Source organism: Podarcis cretensis (genome assembly GCF_951804945.1).
Source record: "Podarcis cretensis genome assembly, chromosome: 13".
In the NCBI taxonomy this organism is placed as follows: domain Eukaryota; kingdom Metazoa; phylum Chordata; class Lepidosauria; order Squamata; family Lacertidae; genus Podarcis; species Podarcis cretensis.
The window spans coordinates 129,618-155,980 of NC_137182.1; the positions used below are offsets into that span (position 1 = coordinate 129,618).

At 49.4% G+C, this 26,363-nt stretch overlaps 1 protein-coding gene across 1 annotated transcript; it reads right to left on the reverse strand.

Moving 5' to 3' along the window:
- Positions 1-2,436: 2,436 nt before the first annotated feature.
- LOC307200383 (maestro heat-like repeat family member 5) lies at positions 2,437-19,777 on the reverse strand. The gene is made up of 8 exons (XM_079948926.1): positions 19,600-19,777; positions 11,187-11,297; positions 7,533-7,673; positions 6,289-6,408; positions 5,523-5,596; positions 5,295-5,430; positions 4,466-4,561; positions 2,437-3,697 (listed from the first exon to the last, which is right to left on the reverse strand). The coding sequence occupies exons 2-8, from the start codon at positions 11,241-11,243 to the stop codon at positions 3,530-3,532; spliced, it is 792 nt and encodes a 263-aa protein (XP_079805052.1). The 5' UTR covers positions 11,244-11,297; positions 19,600-19,777; the 3' UTR covers positions 2,437-3,529.
- Positions 19,778-26,363: the final 6,586 nt, after the last annotated feature.

Below are 26,363 nucleotides of genomic sequence, written 5' to 3' on the forward strand. Positions count from 1 at the left end.
GATTATATAGACTGTATTTTCACACCTACTCCCAATCGCCTATAAATTGCAGAGCAGCACAGTCAAGCCAGGGGTTGAGGAGTGTAAGGCCACATTCCGGGTGTGTCCATGAAGCACACAGAATTCTGGGACACCTGAATTTTGCTGATGTAATTAAGACAAAGAATATTGTTAATGGCCTAAACTTAAAACCATGTAAATTCTTTATGCAATGTCTATCCTGTTGCAAGAATAAGATTAAGGTTGCACGCAAGGGTAGGTGCTCAGATAGGAAAATAACTGAGCCATTTGAGCATGTACATTGTGATTTAGTTGGGCCACTCCCACCATCATTAGGAGGTTCTAAGTACTGGTTTACCCTGATAGACCAGTATAGTAGATATTGTTGGACTTATGCAATAGCTGAGAAGTCCCAAGCATTTGAGAAGTACAGAGCTTTTTGCAACTGGGTAAAAATGCATTTTAACAAACCAATTAAGTATCTGTTTTCTGACCGGGGCGGGGAATTTTTTTCTGAGGCACAGGGGCCTACTCACGAGTTATCTTGCCCCCGAAGTCCCTGGCAAAATGGGCTTGTTGAAGTTGTGCAGCATGACCTGCAGGCAGGGGTTAAAACTTATCTGTACGATACTAATCTGCCCAAAGTCTTTTGGGCTGAAGCACTCAATGCCTTTTGTTACGTTAGAAATCGCAGTTATCATTCTGGTTTAGATGTCACCCCCTATGAGAAGCTGTTTAAAAAAACGCCCTAATCTGAAATACCTACGCATTTGGGATTCAGATGTAATTATGCATTATCCCGCTAAGCAGAAATTGGGTGAGTGTAGTGTTCTGAGAAAATTAATGGGCTACCAGAAGGGGGCGTACAGAATTTACATACCAGCAACTGGCAAATTTCATATTACCAGAAGCATGATACAAACTGTAAATTGGAATGGCGTTGCTGTTTTCCAAGATACTAACGGTATAAATGATACTGAGGAAGAAGAGAAAGAAGCAGCAGCAGCAGCAGGAAATGGTCTTCTGAATTAATGGAACAAGACGAAAAGCCTGTTGAATCTGATAATTTGTTTGATGATTTAAAGTCACAGGCACCCGAGGGGAGGTTAGATTCTCTTGAGTTTTCTGACCGTGATCTTAGCCTACAGGCACCTCTTCAGTCTGACAATGATGATTTACAACCTGAAACTAGTAGTTTACTTAGTCCCATTAAGTCTGAGGAGTCTGACTCTCCTTCCGGACTGAGACGTTCAGACAGAAAGAGACAGAAGCCACAATGTTTTGCAGATGAGCTTTTAAATACTGTGTATGCCAATAAGGCGGTTTTTGAGCCAAAAAGCTACAATGATGTTCAGAATTTACCTAAGCACCAAGTAAATTGGTATAAAGCTATCAACTCTGAGATAGCTTCTTTAAAAGAGCATAACACCTGGTCTCTTGTACCACAAACCCCAGATATGAGACTTATTGATTCAAAATGGGTTTAAGAAAATGCAAATGGGAAGGAAACGCCTATGGTATGTGGTTTCACCTTTACAGGTGAAGATAAGCCATTTCCTAACAAAACTTTGTATCGTTCTGCTATAGGCAAGCTAAATTTCATTCAAAGAATCTCAAGACCAGATATAACTTATGTGTCAGGGACTCAGCGGGAGCGCAGGGAGGAGAGGAGATGGAGAGCGAGGGGGAGCAATCCGAGGGCAGCGTAGGAGAAGATGACAGCAGCCCGATAGATTCCATGAGCCTCTCCAGCGAATCGGAAGATTCACAGAAGGGGGCGCCGATGGGCAGGGCAAGGGGGGACCCAAGGGGGACACCCCAGAAGCAAGGGGCCAGCGGGGACTCCCAGAGCAGCAGTTGGAAATCAGGACCAGCTTCCCCACCAGAGCGTAGTGGGGGGGAGGAGTCCCAGGTATCAGAGCCCACATATGCACCACCAGCGAGAGAAGATGAGTCAGGGTTGGCCACGCCTCCATCGGAGAGCAAGGGAACGGTCAAGAGGAAAGTTGCAGGCTGGGCGCGCGCGCCAAGTTCAAATGTACAGGCGAGCGGCACAGAAGGTAGCCCGGATAGGGAACCAGGTCCTAAAGCCCGCCGGAAGGAGGGGGAAGAATCATCAGGGTCAGCGTCAGAGGAGTCCAGAAAGGATGAAACCCTAGCGGGCAGGAGGGCCCAGAGGAGAAAGGAACTTAGGAAGAGGTGGAGCAAGGCGAGAGTCTTAAACTGGTGTGGAAGGGGAGGAGACTCAGACGGGACTTCGCCGGTCTAAGGTCGAGACGTAGAGCTGCACGCTGCGGCTTTAAAATGGAAACTGAACCTCAATAAAGACTTTTGTACATAACTACAGCCTAGCGTTGGTCCTCTGTGAGCTGGGACCTGGAGGCAGCTCTGACATTATGCTTTTCACTTTCTGGCAACATTTGTGGAAAAGCCCACTACGCAATGTTTCTCTGCTCTTAAGAGAGTGGTAATGTACCTTAAACATACCAAACATTATAGGTTGCAGTTTACATCATGTATTGACAAAGGTTTTGAAATTTTCTGCGATGCATCTCATGCAGTGGAACAAAATAATTGCAGGGGTGTGTCTGGTATGGTGTTTTGTTATAAAGGTTGTCCATTTGAATGGAAGTCCCAGACACAAACCATTATTTGTCTCTCCACAACAGAGAGTGAATTATGTGCATGCGTTCAGGCCACTCGTGATGTGGAATGGTATCTGCAAGTATTTGCAGACCTACAGATGAAAGTAACACTACTAGTAAGAGTTTACCTTGATTCCCAGAGCGGACTCGCTATCCTGTTTTCAGAGACCAATACGCAGCGCACTAGAGTCTTAAGGTTACGTTTACAGTTAGTAAAGAAACTAATTGCTGATGAAATGATTGTATTTCAATATGTTCCAGGTGACAATCAAATTGCAGACATTTTTACTAAAGCACTTCCAAAGGTTACACATGAAAGACATATACAAAATATGCTTTATGTTTTTGTTCCACAATGATGAACCGCAGGGGAAATGTTGAATGGTTTCTTTAAATGTAAAGGTTCATCATTGTTCCACCAGTTGTGTATGTCTTTAAGGGGCCAGAGCAAAATAACGAGACCCAGCTTTACAGCTGTGAAACATAGCAGGTGCTGAGTTGTATTGATTAAACTGTGTCAGCATTTGGGTATAGTATATAAGGAGCAGCACCTAGCTTTCCCATTACCCTGGGGGATGGGTTGGTGGTTGGGTCTGGTTTGTTGTTGGTGTATTTAGTGTATAAGGAGTTTTTGTTTTTGTTATTAAAATCTTGTTTAAGTTATTTTTGAGTCCCTTTTTATGCATTGTCTCCCCAGCAAGCTCTCTGCAGTGCTACTATACTGCAAAAAGCTAACACTGGCACCTCTCAGGTGGGCACTATTGCCATTATAAGAGAACAAGGGTGGTGAGTTCATGGTGAGTCCTGGCACCTCTTTTTCTAGAAAAATAGCACTGGCTGGCACCTTCCCCTGGAATGGCCATGCCATACAGCTTTCATCTAGTTCACACCTGAACTTTCCAACGCAATACGATTTGAAATTGCAGCGTTAAGCCTTGGTCACTCACATCAAAGTCCAAATGCTCGGAGACATATTTCAGGAGTACGTTGGTGGTCTTGACTGCTCTTTGCCTCTCACTGATTTTTGTGGAGTCAATCCAGCCATTTGTGTGCTGCGGGAGAGAAATCATCGTCATCACATGGAAGGACAACCCTTAATCCAGGTTTGCAAATTCACAAAGCTTCATAGAGGGGACAAATTGCAAAAGGGGGTTGTTTTGTAAAGGAGAAAGTTTGCTGCAATTTGTTTATTATTATTATTATTATTATTATTATTAATAATAATAATAATACCCCACCTTTTTCCCAGACAGGGACTCGAGGCAGCTTAGTAGAATTAGATATTAATTGGCTCTTGGGTTGCTTTTGTTTTATTATGCATTTTCTGTTCTGATTTTGTATTTTTATGTTGTGAACCGCCCTGCGACCTGTCATTGGTGTGTTTGTGTGTGTGATAATTACAACAATACAACATACACCTCACCACAGCCATAGCAATGGAATGCAGGAAGCATCCTTAGACCAAGCCCAGCCATTGATCCACAGGTAATGAGGGCTGGCAGTTGGCCCTTTGGCCTTTCAGACAGAGAGCCTTTTCCCAGCCCCACTGGAGATGCTGAGGACTGAACCTGGGACCTTGGGCATGCAAGACAGATGCTCTGCCCCGAGCCACGGCCCTTCCCCATATGCCATCAGCAGAGGACATATCTTGTGTGCCTTGCACAAGCATTGCTAGCAGAACAGAGGCCCACTTGACCATCAGCACCCACAACCAGCGAGTTGACCACAGATGCCCCCCGTGCAATCATTTCAAGAGGGTCTGTCCTCTGGCATGGGAGCTGCTGCTCCCCCCTGCTCTGACACCTTGGGGACTCCCTTACCACTAATATCTTCTGCAGCGTCTCCAGAGAGGGGGCCTCCGACAGCAAGCTGGTGAGCATGTTGAGCCAGATGTAGATCGTCTCTTGATAACAGTCCTGGAAGGAGAGAAGCAAAAGCAGTTAGAAGCTGAAGACCCCCATGGAAATCCCATATGCTCTGGAGCCTTCTAGTCCAAATTCGTAACAAAGCTTATGCAGGGGTTCAAGCAAGGCACACAAAGAGTCATAAACACCAAACGTTTCTTGATGTATGTAAGGTTACAGGTCATGCGATATAAAGATACAGGACTCCACACTGGGCTCAACTTCCTTGGGGTGTTCCAAGGCAGAGGGCCTTCTTGGTGGTGGGGCCCACCCCGTGGAACACCCTCCTATCAGATGTCAGAGAGATACATCATTATACTTCCATCTGATGACATCGGAAGGCAGCCCTGCATAGGGAAGTTTTAAATATTTGATGTCTGGCTGTGTTTTAATTTGTTGGAAGCCGCCCAGAGTGGCTAGAGTAACCCAGTCAGATGGGCAGCATATAAACAAACAAGCAAACAAATAAAATTAAATGTAGCGTAGGAGGGAGGCATGAGAGTCACAAAATGCAGGCATGCAGGAATCATTCGTGGATGCATTCTAGCCAAAGGTGAACTGCAATAAATATGGAAACAGGATTAAAATCAAAAATATACACCCCAAGTCTCTGGCTGTTACATCATTGTGATGGGACAAGTGTCTCGGGCAGCATTCTTTGCAGCTTACACGGCTCAGACTCTTTGCCCTCAAATCCTTTAACCTGGCAACCCCATTTTCCTCCAGAAGCAGAAGGTCCAGTCACCTGGCTCTGTGTTGCCGGCACGGAGCTCCCGGCTTTGACCTTCGTAACCTGCAATGATGGCAATTGGAAGACCTTCCTGATGGTTTTTTGTAGCAGCTGAAACCGGAGCAGGGGGTCCATGCATGGTCTCAAGGCACTGAAAAGAGAAAGAAGGGGAGAGGAAAGGATCAGCACCCACCAGTCCATAAACCTGGTGAAGAAATATGTACTGTGTCTGGCGGTACTTACGTCATGCGAATGATCGTTTCCATTGCGGGATGTAAGATGGTGAGTGATGCCATTGGCTCCTCTTTGATGACCTCCTGTGGTGGGGAAGCACACAGCATGTCAGGGAACTGGAGGCGCCATCCCTGCCACCACACCAAGCCCTGAGTTGTGCTCTCTATCCAGCCCACTTGACAACTTCTTTGCAATTGGCAAGTGGGTCCTCCTCTTGGAGGAGAGTGGGCTTCCTGGATCTGGGAATAAGATCCCTTTTTCTCCTGGGCAGAGCTCTACCGCATAAGAACAGCATAAGATCAGCCTTCTGGACCAGGCCAAGGGCCCATCTAGTCCAGCATCCTCACAGCATTCTCACAGTGGCCAACCAGACGTCTGTGAGAAACCAGGGAGCAGACCATGAGCCCAAGAGCCCTCTCCCCGCCTGTGGCTTCCAGCAACTATATTCAGAAACATTGCTTCCTTCCTCTGTGGAGGTAGAACATAGCAATCATGGCTGGGAGCCATCAACAGCCCTCTCCTCCTGGGAGAACCTAGCCTCTTTTACTTAGGCACTGGTGACATCCTGCTGAGGTTGCCACAATGTAGGGCTGCCTTTCAAGTGGGTTTGGAAACTTGAGTTGGAGCAGAACGTGACCACCCAGAAATGGTTTGGGGCCAGATGATCAGAACATGCAACCCAGAGCTAGACCTACACAGCTATTTTTAAGAATAAACGCTCTGAAAAGAAACCCCAGGAGATTCCCCCCCTTTTTTTCTTTTTCTTTTTACTCACTGTGATGCAGAAGGTGAGCTCGTCTTTGTGGGGGAAGGTGACATATCCCACATTCGATTGCACAAGCGCCTTGGTTGTTAGAGTTGCTGCCTTCATAAAGCTCTTCTTCAAAGCCTCATTCTGAAAGGAGAAGGGATTTTATAAAATTGAGTTTGAATCAAAATCACAAGGAAACATAAAGCCACACTGACCTAATCCTAATTCTAATCCTTACCCTAACACTAACCCAATCCAAAAACAAAAAATTCCTTCCAGTAGCACCTTAAAGACCAACTAAGTTAGTTCTAGGTATGAGCTTTCATGTGCATGCACACTTCTTCAGATACCAATCCAAAAATTAACCCTAACCCAGAAGTGGTCTTGTTAGATAGTTAAATTCATGTTAAATTGCTGTTTTAGGGTTTCTTTAAAAAAAGTCTGGAACAGATTAATCCATTTTGCATTACTTTCTATGGGAAAGCATGCCTTGGTTTGGAACGCTTTGGTTTCAGAATGGATTAAGTTTGAGAACCAAGGTTCCACTGTAATGCCCCATCTGGTCCTAAGTGTGGAGCCAGTATACACCCCAGTCTACAACCCTTCGGTGGATGAAGCCAAAAACCCTGCCCTAGGGCACAGTCTGAAGGCATGTGGTGCAAGGACCTTGATGGAGCTCAGGAGGTCTGCTCAGTGCCTGGATGGTGACCCCGGGGGAAATGGTTGCACACATCCTGGAGACGTATGACAGGAGAAAGGCAGAATATACCATATTTTTTCGAGTATAAGACACCCCCTATTTGGGGGGACTCCAAATTAAGAAAATGGGGGAAGGATTGCCCAGAGTTGCTGAGCTTTTCGGGGGTAGGATTACCCACAGTTGTTCAGCTATTTGGGGGAGGGGATTCCAAAAATTGCTCACCCGCTGAACCTATGCTGCCACTCACACATGTCGCAAAACCCACCTATTGTCTGTCCCTCGCCGGCAGAAACCGCCAATCGCATTCCCAATTTCCGCAGCGACAGCCAATCAACACCACCCCTTGCCGCAGCCACCAATAACGCACACAATAGCTGTTGACTATCTCCGGCTTGCAGCGGCAACCAAACCCACGTCCCTCCTATGCACTCTCTGTGTATAAGATGACCCTCATTTTTAAACATCATTTTTTAATAATAATAAAAAAAAACCTCGTCTTATACACGGAAAAGTATGGTATAGCTGAGAGAACAAACAACAGGAGTCCGTGTGATAATCAGAGCCATACCTTCCTGCTGTTCTGGAATTGGAAGAGGAGCTCCTCTGTGATGAGGTCTATAAAAAGGGGGAGATCATCCTGCCGTGCCCCGGATGCCATTTGACCACAGCAAAGGATGACGGTGATACTGGCATTCGTCTCGCTAGTATTCTGGAGGGAAAGGATGGGGAAAGTGAGTTTGGGAACCTTAAGTGCAATTGGAGACAAATCACCATTTAGTTGGGACCTTTTAGCAGCTGGGAAAATATTAGTAGTTGTGCGAAAGGTGGAGGGCACAAGGAGAAGGGGACAACAGAGGACGAGATGGCTGGACAGCGTTCTTGAAGCTACCAGCATGAGTTTGACCAAGCTGCGGGAGGCAGTGGAAGACAGGAGTGCCTGGCATGCTCTGGTCCAGGGGGTCACGAAGAGTCGGACACGACTAAGCGACTAAGCAACAACAACAAGTTGTTGTGCAGACTTACAAATTTTGTATTTTTTTTCCTCCAGGAAACTCAAACTGCTGGCAAGCCAGGGCTCCCCCACCCTATATATGTGCATCGGGTTCTTCCTGCCTAAATGTAGAGCCTGACATTTGACCCTATTGAATTTCATTTTGTTAGTTTGGGCCCAGTTCTCCAATCTGTTAAGGTTATCTTGAATCCCGATTCTGTCTTCAGTGGCATTGGCTACCCTTCCCAGTTTGGTGTCATCTGCAAATTTGAGCATCCCCTCAATTCCTTCATCCAAGTCTTTTATTTTAAAAAAATGTGGAACAACAACGGGCCAGGACAGAACCCTGTGACACCCCACTGGTCACTTTCCCCCCAGGATGATGGGGAACCATGAAGGTGTTCTCTTTGGGTTCGGTCAGTCAACCAGGGAGAAAGTGCAGGACAGTGTAGGGTAGACTGACCACTGGTGCTCTTTTCCATGGGAGCTGCTTTTTAAAAATTAAAATGAACCAGGTGGATCTGCTCATCTTCTCCATAGTGAGGGTTGGGAAATTTCCTTGGTCATTTACCAACTCACAGCAAAAATCCAGAGGTACCACACTCCTGGGTTTCATTTCTCTTGGATGGCAGAGCACAAGAGAGTTCAGGGCTGCGTTCAGATGTAACAATAAACCAGAGGGCATCAACATAGGTTGGCCTCTAGCTCCCATCAGCCTCAGCCAGCATGGCCAGAGGTCAGGAGGGATGGGAGTGGCAGTCTGTAGCATCTGAAGGGCACCATTTTGGTTACCTCTGTGATAAACTATGGTTTATTATTGTGTGAATGAGCCTTGGACTCATCGGCTCCTGCTCCCTTCTCCTCTAGCACAGTTGCAAAACGGAGACCGGAAGCTTGAGGGAAGTTAACTGAAAGTGGAAGGAAAAGGATCTGATCTCCTTCCAGCTGGGTTGGAGAATTGGAGAGTCGGGGGCACATGACCCCAAGGCCCCCTCAGGTTATGGAACTGTTAGATCTGCACGCAGTTACTATGCCTTGTGAGATAAGATGGCGCCCAGTACACTTCTGCTGCGCCGATGGACGCCTGTGCCGATAGAAAACTTGAGCTCCCTTAGCTCTCTTAGCAAAGTCCTTAGCAGAGTTTTGCAGCGGCAGAAACTGTTGCCTTGTGTGTGGATAATAAATCAGACTGAATGCAGGCTTCTTGCTAAACTCCAACAGTCTTTTAATGAGTAGAAAAACATCATAAATCAGCCCGGCGAAAGAGCAGACATCCTTTCGCCTCTCAGCCAAAAACGAAAGAAACTCACACACAAAGAAAGATTCCCGTATGTGAACATAACCACGCCTCAGAATGTGAGACGTCACACAGAACTGTTTAACCCTGTAAGTTCTGATTCTCCTCACATGCCTTTGTAATAATTCGCTTAATTGACAAATATATGGAGGTGAACACAGAGAGCGACACTCAACTATGCTTTGCTTCAAGTAGACCTGTCGAAATGAATGGGCCTAACTTAGTCATCTTCATTAAATTCAGTGGGTCTACTCTAGAACATAGTTGAATGGGGCCAGCAGGCACTCCCGTAAGGCAGAAGAACTCTTGCACGAGAGCAAATTTGGCAGGGGATGCAGCTGAAACCTCTCCCCTCTTTCTCTCTGCCTCTCCCAGCCTGCCGCCTGCCTTCTCTCTTGGGTTCTGCTCCCTCCCCTCAGTTGGAGAGGTGTCCCCTCTTCCAAACTCTAAGAGGTTCTTCATTCAAAGCTTTCTGACAGCAGAACACTCTCCCTTGGGAGGTTGTGGACTCTCCTTCGTTGGAGGTTGGATGGCCATCTCTCAGGGATGCTTAAGATTCCTGCATCGGAGGGGGTTGGACTAGATGACCCTTGGGGGTCCCCATTAGCTTCCACTATTGAAGAAATGCCAACCAACCATCTGACAACCAACCTAAAAACAGGGGTCAGTGTACTTTGGGGGGTGACCAATGGTTTCTAACGAATCTGTTTGACTGATCAGATCAGATCTAGGATCTGGAGCCACAGAGACAGGACTGCTGGAGCCCACTTCAGAAGGATGACTAAGACATACTGTCAGGGGTTCAGGAGCAGAGGCACAGGAAGAGAGGAGATGGAGAGCGAAGGGGAAGAATCCGAGGGGAGCGTAGGAGAAGAGGACAGTGGACCGAGGGATTCCATGAGCCTCTCCAGCGAATCGGAAGATTCACAGAAGGGGGCGCCAGTGGCCAGGGGTAGGGGGTTCCCAAGGGGAACGCCCCAGGAGCAAGGGGGCAGCAGGGACTCCCAGAGCAGTAGTTGGAAATCAGGACCAGCTTCCCCACCAGAGCAGAGTGGGGGGGAAGAGTCCCAAGGATCGGGGCCAGTGCATTCCCCACCAGGGAGAGAAGATAAGGCAGGGCTGACCACACCTCCATCGGAGAGTCAGACAACGGAGGGGAGGTCAGATCCGGCCAGTATCCCGGAAGAGGGAAGCAGTGACAGAAGTAGTGTAACGGTCAGGAGGAAGGTCACTGGGTTGGCGCGAGAGGCAAGTTCAAATGTACAGGAGCGCGGGACAGCAGAGAATGAGGATTGGGAACCGGGTCCTAAAGCCCGCCGGAGGGAGGGGGAAGAGCTAAGCGACTCAGCGTCGGAAGAGTCCAGAAAGGGCAATGCCCCAGCGGGCAGGAGGACCCAGAGGAGGAGAGAGCAGCGTAAAAGGTGGAGCAGGGCTAGGATCTTAAACTGGTGTCATAGGGGAGGAGACTCAGACGGTACTTCGCCGGTCTAGGGTGTAAGACGTAGAGCTGCGCGCTGCAGCTTTGAAATGGAAACTGAACCTCAGTAAAGACTTTTGTACATAACGACAGCCTAGCGTTGGTCCTCTGTGAGCTGGGACCTAGAGGCAGCTCTGACACATACCCACAGAGGAAGCTGTCTGTCTTCCATAATGAGAGCAGATCCAATTGCCTTTTTGGAATGGTAAGGATCCCATCCCTTGAAAAAGAGCATGTTTGGAAATGGGGCAGGATTCGTTCTTTTCCAACATGCTTTGGTGTGGATGTAAAGAGCCGCTAAGGATCCAATCCGCCAGGATCTTCGTCTAACCATTGACCATGCTGTCAGGGGCTGATGGGAGTTCCAATTCAAAACACACAGATGGGGAAGGGGCACCAGGCTGGGGATGGCTGACCTACACTCTTGCTACGCTCCTTCCTCACTTCACACCCTTACCTCAGACGTCTCAGTATTCCTTGCAATGGCTGCGTGGCCGAAGTCCCGCACTGCCATCAGCACCTGTGAAATATGGGTGCTTGAAGCCACACCGATAGCCTCAGAAATTCCCTAGGGAGAATGAGGCACGTCAAACATGTCGTTTTCTTGATTGCAATTAGTGATAATAATAATAAATTTTATTTATATCCCGCCCTCCCCAGCCAAAGCTGGGCTCAGGGCGGCTAACAACAATAAAATAGTACAACATTCTAATAATAATAATAATAATAATAAAAAATTTTATTTATATCCCGCCCTCCCCAGCCGAAGCCGGGCTCAGGGCGGCTAACAACATTAAAACAGTATGACATTATAAAACATTATAAAAATGAATTAAAATCAAAATTGATGGCAACCATAAACTAAAGCTTTGTAAAGATTGCCAGAGGAGGGGGTCAGGCTGCGCCCTGACCAAATGCCAGGTGGAACAGCTCTGTCTTGCAGGCCCTGCGGAAAGATGTCAAGTCCTGCAGGGCCCTTGTCTCTTGTGACAGAGCGTTCCACCAGGTTGGAGCCGCAGCCGAAAAAGCCCTGGCTCTAGTTGAGGCCAGCCTAACCTCTCTGAGGCCTGGGACCATTCGAAAAACATTTCATTATAAAAATTAATTAAAATCAATTAAAATGAAATTGATGGCAAACATTAAGCTAAGCTGATCATGAGGGATGGAGGATAAATGTGATTCTGTAAGCAGATTCCTGCGAAATGTGGGGAACCAAATTTAAGAATGGAGAAATGAGACACTTAGAGAACCAATTTGAAGAGATCCTTTCATCCCGGATAATAATAGGGGTGGTTTGAAGAACGTGTCAGGGACTCAGCGGGAGCGCAGGGAGGAGAGGAGATGGAAAGCGAGGGGGAGCAACCCGAGGGCAGCGTAGGAGAATATGACAGCAGCCCGATAGATTCCATGAGCCTCTCCAGCGAATCGGAAGATTCACAGAAGGGGGCGCCGATGGGCAGGGCAAGGGGCGACCCAAGGGGGACACCCCAGAAGCAAGGGGCCAGCGGGGACTCCCAGAGCACCAGTTGCAAATCAGGACCAGCTTCCCCACCAGAGCGTAGTGGGGGGGAGGAGTCCCAGGTGTCAGAGCCCACATATGCACCACCAGCGAGAGAAGATGAGTCAGGGTTGACCACGCCTCCATCGGAGAGCGAGTTAACGGTTAAGAGGAAAGTTGCAGGCTGGGCGCGCGCGCCAAGTTCAAAGGTACAAGCGAGCGGCACAGAAGGTAGCCCGGATAGGGAACCAGGTCCTAAAGCCCGCCGGAAGGAGGGGCAAGAATCGTCAGGGTCAGCGTCAGAGGAGTCCAGGAAGGATGAGACCCTAGCGGGCAGGAGGGCCCAGAGAAGAAAGGAACTTAGGAAGAGGTGGAGCAAAGCGAGAGTCTTAAACTGGTGTGGAGGGGGAGGAGACTCAGACAGGACTTCGCCGGTCTAAGGTCGGGACGTAGAGCTGCACGCTGCGGCTTTAAAATGGAGACTGAATCTCAATAAAGACTTTTGTACATAACTACAGCCTAGCGTTGGTCCTCTGTGAGCTGGGACCTGGAGGCAGCTCTGACAGTAAGTCCTGTCTCCAATTTCAAAGAACCTCGCAACGTGAGAGGACGCAGCGAGGGGCGAAGATTGGTGCTTCGCGAGCTCACAAAAGCAGCACAAGATGACTACAGAAGAACGACTGGCAGCTTTGCAAGATGCCGTGGTACAACTTAACGCAGAAATACGAGCGGCAAGGAGGAGAGAAGAGGAATCAGATGCTGTCTGCAAGGATCTGCAAAACAGGTTGGAAATGTTGACTAAACAGGGGCCACCGGCAGCCAAATCAGAAGGGATCGGGCTCGGGAAGAGAGGGGGGAGCCTGGTGTCGCATTTCGATGGGAGTCTGCAGCAATATCCTAACTTCAGAGCAGACGTAGTTTTTGCGCTAAAGTTGCTGGAGAAAGACTTTAGAGATGAGCAGGAGAAAGTAGGCTTCATACTAACGCATCTCCATGGAGAAGCTAAAGCGTGGTTGCGCAATCTGTGGAGAGATAATGATCCAGCCCTCCAAAACGCAAAAGCCTTCATTAAGGCGATGGACGATTGTTTTTTATCGGAGATAGATGTAGATGTCGCTAGAAAAGAGATTCACGGTTTGAAACAAGGCAGAACCACTGTAAGGCAATATCATTCCCGCTTTTTTGCATTGGTCAACGCGCTGGGATGGGAAAAAGACTCAGCGTCCGTCAGGGACCTGTTCTGGGAGGGGCTCAACGGGGCTGTGAAAGACGAAATCGCAAGAGGGGAGAGGCCACGGAGCACTCAAGAAGTGGTCCAGAAGGCGTTGACGATTGGTGTGCGGCTAGAAGAACGTCCCTGGAGCAAGGATGAAGGGCGTTGGGGCACCTCCCAGCCAGCAAGGGCACCTCCTTTCTTTCCCAGAGACTCAACGCGCGCTCAATCCACGCCTCCACTGGGAGGGGGAGAGGAGCCGATGGAGATAGGTGGTGCCAAGGCTCAGTCAGCGACCAGAGCCCTCACACCAGGAGCAGCCAAGGTGAAGCCTCCTAGAGGGAACAGGAAGTGTTACATCTGCGAAAGTGCTCAGCATATGGCAAAAGAGTGCCCCCAGAGGCTCCGCAAGCACAATGCAGCCTCAGCAAAAGTAACAGAAGCAGCTCAGCAGAGGGAACCGCAGCAGGGAAACGACGAAGTCTGGCTGGAAGCAGAGCCGCTGGGGCCCAGCCAGACGAATCAGTGAAGCAGTCCCCAGGAATCTTACAGCCCACAGACCCCTCCCGCCCAAACCAGTGGTGCAGCTCACCGCAACACTCCAGCTTCCCAATGGGCTTACCATGGAAGTGCCTATTACCATTGACTCTGGTAGCAATGCAGACTTTATAGGAGTGGATTTCATCAAGCAACATAGCATAGCGCTCCTGCCTGCCACGATGCCCCTGAAAGTAGTGACAGTCGATGGAAGAGAATTGCTGGGGGGACAGGTGGTACAGCAAACGCCGCCAATGGTGATGCGCATTGGAAATCACCGCGAAGTCATCAGCTTCAACGTCACCCAACTGTCAGACACGCCCATAGTGTTGGGCATGAGCTGGTTGGACAGGCACAGCCCGGCATTGGCATGGTACCAGCGTAAATTGACCTTCTGCTCCTCCTACTGCGCAGAACATTGCATCATGACTAACCAGGAGGACGAGGGGCAAGAGGATGACCCACAGCTACAACTGGGCATGCTGCAAGCGGTACCCGACAAGTACAAGGCGTTTTTGGAGGTCTTCTGCGAGAAGGAAGCGGACAAGCTGCCTCCCCACAGACCCTACGACTGCAAGATTGACCTCCTGCCGGGGGCGACGCTGCCGACGGGAAAACTGTATTCCATGTCTGAAGACGAACTGCAAGAGCTCAGGGAGTTCATAGATCACAATTTGAAGCGGGGATTCATCCGAGAATCCAAAGCAGTGGGGGGCAGTCCTGTGTTCTTTGTGAAGAAAAAAGACACGCCCCAGAAGAGGCTAGTAGTTGATTTCAGAATTTTAAATTCGAAAACCAAGCCCACGGCTTTCCCGATGCCCAAGATCGACGACTTGCTCGCGACGGTGAGGAAGGGACGCATCTTCACCAAGCTGGATCTACGAGGGGCGTACAATCTTATACGCATGCGGGAGGGCGACGAGTGGAAGACGGCCATGTTCACGCCCTTGGGCACCTATGAGTATAGGGTTATGCCCTTCGGTTTACAAAATGGCTCCCACTGCTTCCAAGCCTTCATGCATCACGTGTTAGCGGGGCTCCTCTACAAGAAGTGCGTCTGCTTCCTGGATGACATTCTGATCTTCTCGGAATCGCAGGAGGCTCACGAGAGAGATGTCAAGGAAGTCCTGCAAAGACTACGGGAGCACAGGCTTTACGCCAAACTGGAGAAATGCCAGTTCGACATGACGGAGGTGGATTTCCTGGGCTACAAGCTGTCCGACAAGGGAATCGCCATGGACAGCGCCAAGGTACGATCAGTACTGGACTGGAAGAGCCCGCGCAATCGGAAGGAGGTCCAGAGGTTTGTCGGCTTTGCTAACTTTTATCGCAAGTTCATCAAGGGTTTCGCTATGCAGACGGCGGCCATCACGGACACCCTCAGCTCCAAGAAGAAGAAGTTCATCTGGACGGACCAGGCGGAGCAGTCCTTTCAGAAACTCAAGCGTCTTTTCGCTTCCGAGGAACAACTGCTGCATGTGAACCCCAGCAAGCCCATGAGGGTGGAGACGGATGCCTCCGACAGAGCCGTGGGGGCAGTCCTGTTGCAGCGAGACCCGCAAGGGGATTGGAGGCCGTGTGCTTTCTACTCCAGGAAACTCAGCAAGTCGGAGCAGAACTACACCATCTGGGACAGAGAGTTGCTGGCCATTCATGCAGCATTCAAGGCGTGGCGGCACTTCCTCATCGGAGCCAAACACACGGTGCAAGTTCGCACGGACCATAAGAACCTGGAGTACTGGCGCACGGCGCGGTTCCTGAACCAGAGACACATCCGCTGGGCGGAGTTCTTTGCGGATTTCGACTTCAGGATAGAATATATCCCCGGAGACAACAACATCATGGCTGATGCGCTATCCAGGAAGCCGCAGTATCTGGAGGAAGCAGCACCGGTAGCGGCCAAACACATTTTCGCACCCAAGGCGTGGGCATGCACTTCTGCCACAGTAGACCTGGAAGCGATACGCCGCGAGCTGCGAACAGATTCCTTCGCGCGCTCCAAGATGGAGGAGGTGCGCAGCGGCACGGCAAAGGACGACGAGTTCCAGATACGCGACGGACTGCTCCTCCGCAAGGGGGCCATCTACGTACCGGGAGATGAACTCCGCGCGACAGTACTGCAACAGCTACACGACGCACCCAGCGCCGGACATTTCGGCAAGGAAAAGACGGTGGAATTAGTAGCCAGAGACTTTTGGTGGCCCAAGATGCGGGGAGAAGTCGCGGATTACGTCACGAGGTGCGACACCTGCCAAAGGGCCAAGCCGGTACACAGACCGCCGGCGGGACTGTTAGAACCGCTACAGACCCCGTCCGAACCGTGGGAGAGGGTAGCCTTGGACTTTGTCACTGACCTGCCCAGTTCGAGGGGCAAAACAGCAGTACTCGTGGTAGTCGACATGTTCACCAAGATGGCGCACTTCATTCCTTGCGCGAAGGTGGCCACAGCGGAACAGACAGCCAAGCTGTTCATAGACCACGTGTTCAAGGTACACGGCCTGCCACGGTCTATCCTGTCCGACAGGGGGCGCCAGTTCATCTCGAGTTTCTGGCGGAAGCTGATGGGGATCCTGAACGTCAAGGTCAACCTAGCGTCGGCAAGACACCCGCAGACCAACGGACAAGCGGAGAGGGTCAACGCCGTCATGCAGCAGTACCTGAGATGCTACGCGAACCAGCAGCCCTCGACCTGGGTGGACTATCTGCCCCTGGCCGAGTTTGCCTACAACAACACACAACACGTGTCCACGGGGGTGACACCGTTTTTTGCCAACCACGGGCGACATCCCAGGACCTTCCCGGGCTTAGAGAAAGAGGGGGAGGGGGAGCCACAGGGAGCAGAGGCATTGGCAGAGGAGTTACAGGAGGTCCATGAACAGCTCCGTAGACAGTTAGACCTAGCAAAACACGTTTACAAGATGCAAGCAGACAAACACAGAAGAGTGGGGGAGGACATACAGGTAGGGGACTGGGTCTGGTTAGCGGCCCAGGCAGTGCCGGCCAGATCCTTAGCTAAGAAGAAGCTAGGACACAAGCAGTTGGGCCGTTACCTAGTCGAGGCACAGATCAACCCAGTGGCTTTCCGTTTGACACTACCGGAGGGTTCCAGAATGCACCCGGTCTTTCATAGATCGGTGCTAACGCCCTACAAGGCACCTCACAGGTTTCAGGAGCCAGGGACAGCTCCCAGTCCGCTTAGAGATGCACCCATGACAGGGGGGTCGCCGAGGGCGGGGCCACTCAACGAGGTGACGGAGATTTTGGACTCGAGATGGGGGGAAGAGGGAGTCGAATATCTCATCGCAAGGGAAGGTGCCCCGGCCAGCGCCAACAGCTGGGTGCCGTACTATGCGGTGGAGGAGCACTACCTCAAAGACGAGTTCCACGCACTCTTCCCACACAGGCCCATGCCGGAGGATTATTTTGACGAATATCTTTTCACCCCCACACTCTCAGCCAGTACGTTTCAGGGGTTCTCCTCGGCTGAGGAGACGGTTCCAGAGACTAACTCGCCGGAGGGGTCGGTCTCAGACTTGGGTGCGGAACGCTCTTATTGGTGGGACACTCAACCCGAGGAGGAGTGGCGCAGGAGACTGCTCAGAGGGCCCTGGCACGCAGACTACCCAGAGGAAATGGGGGAACAAGGGGGCATGGACGGGTTGGGGGAGGATCCTGGGTTCGAGCACGCCGGCAACGAGATGGAAGCGGAGGAGAGCGACGTCGATGTAACCGTCACGGACTGGCAGCATGCCAGGGGGGAAGACCGGTATCCGGCATGCACCCCCACAGCATTGGAGCACCCGGAACCCACGCCAGAAGAGGGGGAGGGGGGAAGGGGGGGCTTCGAGGGGGGATGGATGTCAGGGACTCAGCAGGAGCGCAGGGAGGAGAGGAGATGGAAAGCGAGGGGGAGCAATCCGAGGGCAGCGTAGGAGAATATGACAGCAGCCCGATAGATTCCATGAGCCTCTCCAGCGAATCGGAAGATTCACAGAAGGGGGAGCCGATGGGCAGGGCAAGGGGCGACCCAAGGGGGACACCCCAGAAGCAAGGGGCCAGCGGGGACTCCCAGAGCAGCAGTTGGAAATCAGGACCAGCTTCCCCACCAGAGCGTAGTGGGGGGGAGGAGTCCCAGGTGTCAGAGCCCACATATGCACCACCAGCGAGAGAAGATGAGTCAGGGTTGACCACGCCTCCATCGGAGAGCGAGTTAACGGTTAAGAGGAAAGTTGCAGGCTGGGCGCGCGTGCCAAGTTCAAAGGTACAGGCGAGCGGCACAGAAGGTAGCCCGGATAGGGAACCAGGTCCTAAAGCCCGCCGGAAGGAGGGGCAAGAATCGTCAGGGTCAGCGTCAGAGGAGTCCAGGAAGGATGAGACCCTAGCGGGCAGGAGGGCCCAGAGGAGAAAGGAACTTAGGAAGAGGTGGAGCAAAGCGAGAGTCTTAAACTGGTGTGGAGGGGGAGGAGACTCAGACAGGACTTCGCCGGTCTAAGGTCGGGACGTAGAGCTGCACGCTGCGGCTTTAAAATGGAGACTGAATCTCAATAAAGACTTTTGTACATAACTACAGCCTAGCGTTGGTCCTCTGTGAGCTGGGACCTGGAGGCAGCTCTGACAGAACGATATTTCTGTGGATTCTGATGTGAACTGACCAGACCACACCTCCCAGACTCGTGCAGCTTGCAACGCAAGGATGCCTTGCATTCCGACATTTTCAAATCTTGTGATACAGTTCTTGGCTTCATTAAACACTCAACTACATTAAAATGCATCATTTATTCCCTGGAAGTATTTGTAATCCACCCCTCACCCAAAGGCGCCAGATCGGGAATATGCACCATCTAAACCAGGGTGCTCCAATTTCTCATACCAAGTGGGCCACAAGAGTAGTTCAGCACAGAACCTGTGGGCCGCACACTGACTTGTCGTGTGGGAGAGGGGAGCAAGGCCAAAATTTGACACACACGCCCCGGCCCGCATGCTGCCTTCCCAAAGGTAGGCAGGTGAGGCGCTGGGTTTTGGGAAGGAGGCACGAGGCTCTGGCGGGACCTAGAGCCTTCCCACCTTCTTGCCAAAGGTGGGAAAGAGCTAACTGAGGACTCTAGGACCCTGACAGATCACACCTGCCTCCTTCCCCAAGCCCAGCACCTCCTTACCCAGCTTTGGGAAGGCAGTGCAAGGCCTACAGGTGTGTAGGGGTGCCTCCAAGCTTGCTGAGGGCTGCCAAGAAAGGCATTGAGGGCCACTTGCTGGCTGCTCTGATCTAACCCAAAACTAAACAAATCTGCCCAGATATGTTGAATGCTGAAAAGCAGTTGCTCCTGTAAGAGGCTTTGAGGGGGTGAGTGGGTGGGCACAAAATCCTTGGAGGGAGGAAGGTCATGAGCAGAGACCAATCCGGAAATCAGGACAGAGGGCTGGTGGGGTAATGTCAGGGACTGGCTGGATGAGTAAGAGTGGGGGACCCTGGATTGTGGTGGTGGGACACTGGGGAGCAGCCTGGGGAGGCGCTTGAATCAGGAGGGTTCAGAAGGAGGAGGCTCTTCCAGGACAGTCTCCGTGTGAGCGCAGTCCCAGTCCCACTGGCTCTCCTCCCCCCTGACATCCCACACATTCACTCACCTCTCTGTCTGCTTCCTCTTCGAGAGGCAACCTCAGGAGTAAGTGCAGGTACTGGTGGACTGTCTCTGCGCTCCTGGAATCCCGCAGCTTGAGTCCATAGTATCTATAGAGGGCGTTCTAAGGGTTGGGGAAGGTTTGGGTGAGTCACAGGGAGGAGACCCCACCAGCTACATCAACTGCTTTTGGAAAACCAAAGAATTTCAATTTTACCATCTGAAAATGTCGGGTAATACTAAATAATAATAATAGATTGCAAGTACTAGGCAATTGTTTTAATGATTTGTATGCAATTTTACACATCTTCTGAATTCCCAAGTCACGTTACAACTCTTTAAAGGTAAAGGTAAAGGGACCCCTGACAATTAAGTCCAGTCACAAACGACTCTGGGCTTAAAGCTCATCTCGCTTTAAGGCCGAGGGAGCCGGCATTTGTCCGCAGCCACAGACAGTTTTTCCAGGTCATGTGGCCAGCATGTCTAAGCCGCTTCTGGCGAAACCAGAGCAGCACACGGAAATGCCGTTTACCTTCCAGCCGGAGCAGTACTGGCTTCAGCTGGGGAGGGTGGGATATAAATAAATTATTATTATTATTATTATTATTATTATTATTATTATTATTATTATTTACTTGCACTATGTGCTTTTGAACTGCTAGGTGGGCAGGAGCTGGGGCCGTACAACGGGAGCTCACCCCATCGCAGGGATTCGAACCGCCGACCTTCCGATCGCCAAGCCCAAGCGGCACAGTGGTTTAACCCACAGCACCACCCACGTCCCTATTACAACTCTTTAGTACTCCTCATTTGGGGAATTTGAAAGTTGACAAGTTCAGCATGTCCTAATTGCTCTGCCTCCACTGTTGGAGGCAGGAATGCTTCTGAATACCAGTTGCTGGAAACCACAGGAAGGGGAGAGGGCTCTGTGTTCGAATTCTGCTTTCCAGTTTCCCATGGGCATCTGGTTGGCCACTGTGAGATAAGGATGCTGGTCTAACCCAGCAGCCTCGTCTTTCATTCTCATGACACACTTTTGTCCTAGATACGCTGACCCTAGGCTCTTCCCGCTTTTTTAGAGGACTAATACCTGCACCTGCAGCCTCTTACAGGTGTCCCCAGCCTCCCTCCACAGTAATGTGATTGGCTGTCACCGGTTTAAAAGGGAAGCCTGTCCAATAGTGGTGGAGTGGTGTAGATGAGTATGGAGTCTTCTTTTGCCTCAAGGCGCAGGTACTCTGTCTGATTAGATGAACTGCTTTTGTAGATATTTGTATATATATTTAGCTCTCAATAATAAATACTGCACTAAAGAACCTAGGACTCTGAGCTTTCTGCTAAAAGCGCCGCGAGGAATTCGTGACAGGGTTATGGGCCTAGCACACTTCTGCTGCGCATGAGTACAGGTGGCTGTTATCTAGCCATGGGTGCTGGAGGGGAGCTGCAGCAATGGAGCAGTCCAGAGCTGGCGTGCTGCTGGAGAAGCTGACGGCCATGAACTACAGCATCTGGTCAGTCCGCATGCAACACTTCCTCAAGCGTGAGGGCCTGTGGAAAGTGGTGGAAGATCCACCGCAGCCCCCTGAGGAGGATGAAAAGGATGAGAAAGCTTTGGCTATGATCATCCTTGGAATGGACGACAGCCAGCTAGTCAACGTAGCTGATAAGGTGACAGCAAGTGAGGCGTGGGATGCTGTCAGGGGTTCAGGAGCAGAGGCACAGGGAAGAGAGGAGATGGCGAGCGAAGGGGAAGAATCCGAGGGGAGCGTAGGAGAAGAGGACAGTGGACCGAGGGATTCCATGAGCCTCTCCAGTGAATCGGAAGATTCACAAAAGGGGGCTCTCCATCGGAGAGTCAGACAACGGAGGGGAGGTCAGATCCGGCCAGTATCCCGGAAGAGGGAAGCAGTGACAGAAGTAGTGTAACGGTCAGGAGGAAGGTCACTGGGTTGGCGCGAGAGGCAAGTTCAAATGTACAGGAGCGCGGGACAGCAGAGAATGAGGAGAAAGCCTTTGACAATATCTGTTGGACTTTTATGAAAAAGAATCTCCAAGGGATGGGGGTAGGCCAAGGTTTTGAAAACGGTATAGGTGCAATATATTCCAAACAAAAAGCTAAGTTAATTGTAAACAATGTGGTAACAGAAGAAATATCCATAGAAAAAGGTACACGGCAGGGATGCCCAATATCCCCTTTGCTTTTTATATCAGTCCTGGAGGTTTTGTTAAATATGATTAGAAAGGACCAGTTGGTTAAAGGAGTTCAGGTCAGAGTTAGACATTACAAATTAAGAGCATTTGCAGATGACCTAGTATTGACCTTGCAACAGCCAGACACTAGCACTAAAAGAGTATTAGAATTAATTGAAATATTTGGTCGAGTAGCAGGTTTTAAATTGAACAAACAAAAAACGAAAGTGTTGGAGAAAAATTTAACAATGGAAGAAAGAGAGTGTCAGAGCTGCCTCCAGGTCCCAGCTCACAGAGGACCAACGCTAGGCTGTAGTTATGTACAAAAGTCTTTATTGAGATTCAGTCTCCATTTCAAAGCCGCAGCGTGCAGCTCTACGTCCCGACCTTAGACCGGCGAAGTCCTGTCTGAGTCTCCTCCCCCTCCACACCAGTTTAAGACTCTCGCTTTGCTCCACCTCTTCCTAAATTCCTTTCTCCTCTGGGCCCTCCTGCCCGCTAGGGTCTCATCCTTCCTCGACTCCTCTGACGCTGACCCTGACGATTCTTGCCCCTCCTTCCGGCGGGCTTTAGGACCTGGTTCCCTATCCGGGCTACCTTCTGTGCCGCTCGCCTGTACCTTTGAACTTGGCGCGCGCGCCCAGCCTGCAACTTTCCTCTTAACCGTTAACTCGCTCTCCGATGGAGGCGTGGTCCACCCTGACTCATCTTCTCTCGCTGGTGGTGCATATGTGGGCTCTGACACCTGGGACTCCTCCCCCCCACTACGCTCTGGTGGGGAAGCTGGTCCTGATTTGCAACTGGTGCTCTGGGAGTCCCCGCTGGCCCCTTGCTTCTGGGGTGTCCCCCTTGGGTCGCCCCTTGCCCTGCCCATCGGCGCCCCCTTCTGTGAATCTTCCGATTCGCTGGAGAGGCTCATGGAATCTATCGGGCTGCTGTCATATTCTCCTACGCTGCCCTCGGATTGCTCCCCCTTGCTTTCCATCTCCTCTCCTCCCTGCGCTCCCGCTGAGTCCCTGACAGAGAGAGTTTTCAGAATGAAACAGGCTTGGAAATAACAAAAAGGGCTAAAATACCTGGGGATAAATTTAACGTCCAAGAATGTGAACTTATTTAAGGATAATTATGAAAAAAGTTGGTTAGAAGTAAAGAAGGATCTGGAAATATGGTCAAGGTTGAAACTTTCCTTGTTAGGCCAAATTGCTACTATTAAGATGAATGTATTGCCTAGAATGCTGTTTTTATTTCAGACGTTGCAGATTTTGGACAAGATGGACTGTTTCAAGAAGTGGCAGAAAGACATATCAAAATTTGTCTGGCAGGGCAAAAAGCCCAGAATTAAATTTAAGATTTTAACTGATGCAAAGGACAGAGGGGGGTTTGCCCTGCTGGACTTAAGACTTTATTATGAATCGGCAGCTTTTTGCTGGTTGAAACACTGGCTACTTCTTGAGAACACAGACATTTTGGATCTGGAAGGGTATGACAATAGCTTTGGTTGGCATGCATATTTATGGTACGACAAGGCAAAGGTGTATAAAGGCTTTAAAAACCATATTGTAAGGAAAGCATTGTATAATGTCTGGATTAGATACAAAGATTTGCTGGAAAGTAAAACCCCTAGGTGGGTGTCACCAATGGAAGCTAGAGAAGTAAAAAAGCTTAATATGGACTCTAAATGGCCAAAATATTATGAAATTTTAGAATATGATGGTGAAAGGGTGAAACTTCAGAGTTATGAGAAACTAAAGCCCAAGGTTCGAGATTGGTTGCACTATCATCAGATAAATGAGACATTTAAACAGGACAGGAAAATAGGATTTCAGAAAGAGAGGTCAAAACTAGAAACAGAATTGTTGGAACCCAATACTAAGAACTTATCAAAAATGTATAACTTGCTGTTGAAATGGAATACACAGGATGAAACGGTGAAATCAGCAATGATTAAATGGGCACAAGATATTGGTCATGATATTATGTTTGCTGACTGGGAACAGTTATGGACCACCGGTATTAAATTTACTGCATGTAATGCTTTAAAAGAAAATATTATGAAAATGATCTATCGGTGGTACATGACCCCAGTCAAGCTTGCAAAAATTTACCACTTGCCTAATAATAAGTGTTGGAAATGTAATGAGACTGAAGGCACCTTCTACCACCTTTGGTGGACCTGCCCAAAGGTTAAAGCTTTCTGGGAAATGATCTATAATGAAATTAAGAAGGTCCTTAGGTGGACTTTTCCTAAGAAACCAGAGGCTTTTCTCTTGGGCATGGTTGGCCAATTGGTGTTAAAGAAGGATAGGATTTTCTTTATGTATGCCACTACAGCAGCAAGAATTCTACTGGCAAAGTATTGGAAGATGCAAGAACTACCTACTCTGGAAGAATGGCAAACAAAGGTGATGGACTTTATGGGACTGGCCGAGATGACGGGCAGAATCCGTGACCAGGGGAAAGAGACAGTGGAAGAGGACTGGAAGAAATTTAAAATATATCTTAAAAACAATTGTAAAATTGAGGAATGTTAAGATGTCAGGGGGTAAGAGGTAAAGAATTACAGCAGTAACTAAAAAACTAAAGGAAATTTTATGAAAGGGAATTAAGACAATGGACTTAAGGGTTGCTAAAGAATCTTTAAACAAGGATGCAGGGATGGGGAGGTATGGGGAAGTCAAAAGAAAGAAGAGTATGAAATGATGAATTTGAAGTTACATGGGTTTAATTGTTTTGTGTGCGTTGTTTGCTTTTTGTTTTTCTTTTGTTTGTTTTGTTGTGCTTTTACTATCTGTCTGAAAAACAAATAAAAATTAATTTTAAAAAAAAGAGAATGAGGATTGGGAACCGGGTCCTAAAGCCCGCCGGAGGGAGGGGGAGGAGCTAAGCGACTCAGCGTCGGAAGAGTCCAGAAAGGGCAATGCCCCAGCGGGCAGGAGGACCCAGAGGAGGAGAGAGCAGCGTAAAAGGTGGAGCCGGGCTAGGATCTTAAACTGGTGTCATAGGGGAGGAGACTCAGACGGTACTTCGCCGGTCTAGGCTTTAAGACGTAGAGCTGCGCGCTGCGGCTTTGAAATGGAAACTAAACCTCAATAAAGACTTTTGTACATAACGACAGCCTGGCGTTGGTCCTCTGTGAGCTGGGACCTAGAGGCAGCTCTGACAGATGCGCTCAAGCTGTCCATGTGTGAGAGACATCTGGCTTGCTGGACTTCTGGTTGGCGCCAGCGATTAATGGCGGACTTCTCCCGGAGCTCCGGGAGAAGCCTGCTCTGCGGGTTCGGGTCCTGCCGCTACGGCGAAGCGGGGACCCTTAAAAATTACAGGTGGAGAAGCCTGTAAACAAGGAGGCTCGGCGGGTACCTTGGTGACCCCCCCGAACTGCCAAAGAGCCTTTTTAAAGGCTCCGGAACGGTGTCGGGGAGAACGTGGTGCTGAGAGCCGCTACCCAGTCCGTGGAGCGAAGCCGCATCGCCATTATCGGAGAGCGCTGATTTCTTCCGGCAAATTGGAACTGAAAGCATCTACTCGTGAGTAGGAATAAAGGCTTAAATTGGACTCTAAATTTTTAAAAGATTTACCGCCTCAGGAAAGGCATAAAAAGGAAGTCTGTCTTCCCACGTTGTAGATAGAAGAAAGCAAAGAGACTATTAAGCTGAAACCTTTGAAGATTGTATTTGGAATAACAAATCCATTGTTCAAAAATAAGATTTAAACCCCCACCCCCACTTAGCTGGCAGGGGCGGGGGGGGGGGAGAACTGTTACTGAATTAAATATCCTGCATGAAAGGAGAGGATTGAATTCTACCCACTGTCTTTTGTATCCTGGAGACGGACTGCTTTGTAAGTAAGGAAAAAGAACTCTGAACTGTCAAAAGAGTGAGCCTGAAAATAACTTTGAAAGATACAGTTTTGAGGACTTCTATTTAGACTGCTACATATTTGCAACTATTTAGAAAAAGAGTTTGCAACTATTTAGAAAAAGAGTTGGAACTGGGGATTTTTTCTTCCTTTATGAAAGATGGGGGGGAATCTTGAGACAATATATCTGTTGTAAAAACTGTGAAACCAGGCTGGGAATTCCCCCCTCTAGAGGAGACTTTGTTACCTTGTGGGAAACAACTAAGCAACTAGAAGCTGAGCCACTGGAAATTTACTAGCAAAAACAAATCCGGGAGTGTGAGACTGACCTTGGCCTGGCATGATAGTGGCATGGCAGATGATAAAGGAAAGATAGAGCTGGCTCAGGAGAAAAACCTCAGATCCGGCAAAACCTACAGTACTACACAACAAAGAAGGGCCTCAGTGACAGGAGCAGCTGCGGCCTCGCAAATAAAATCCAAAACTATGTCTGCAGAAGATGCTTTGACTAAAGCTCTTGGAAAAATAAATGAATCTTTGGAACTTCTAACGAGACAAGGAACTGACACAAGCAAACAAGTAGCTGAGATCTCAAAAAAACTTGACTTGAACACTTCTAGTTTAAAAGAACTGGGAACACAAGTTAATGCTAATGCCCAGAATATTGGGAGACTTTTAGAAGAATCAGCCACTACTCGAAAGATTGCCGAGGAGGCAAAGAAG

Bases quoted from the DNA above. Each gene is read 5' to 3' on its own strand.
- LOC307200383 (XM_079948926.1), bottom strand. From the start codon at position 11,243: ATGGCAGTGCGGGACTTCGGCCACGCAGCCATTGCAAGGAATACTGAG. The intron at 7,674-11,186 runs GTAAGGGTGTGA...CTTTCCCTCCAG, and splicing joins GGAATACTGAGACGTCTGAG to AATACTAGCGAGACGAATGC. The intron at 6,409-7,532 runs GTATGGCTCTGA...TTCTCCTTTCAG, and splicing joins AATTCCAGAACAGCAGGAAG to AATGAGGCTTTGAAGAAGAG.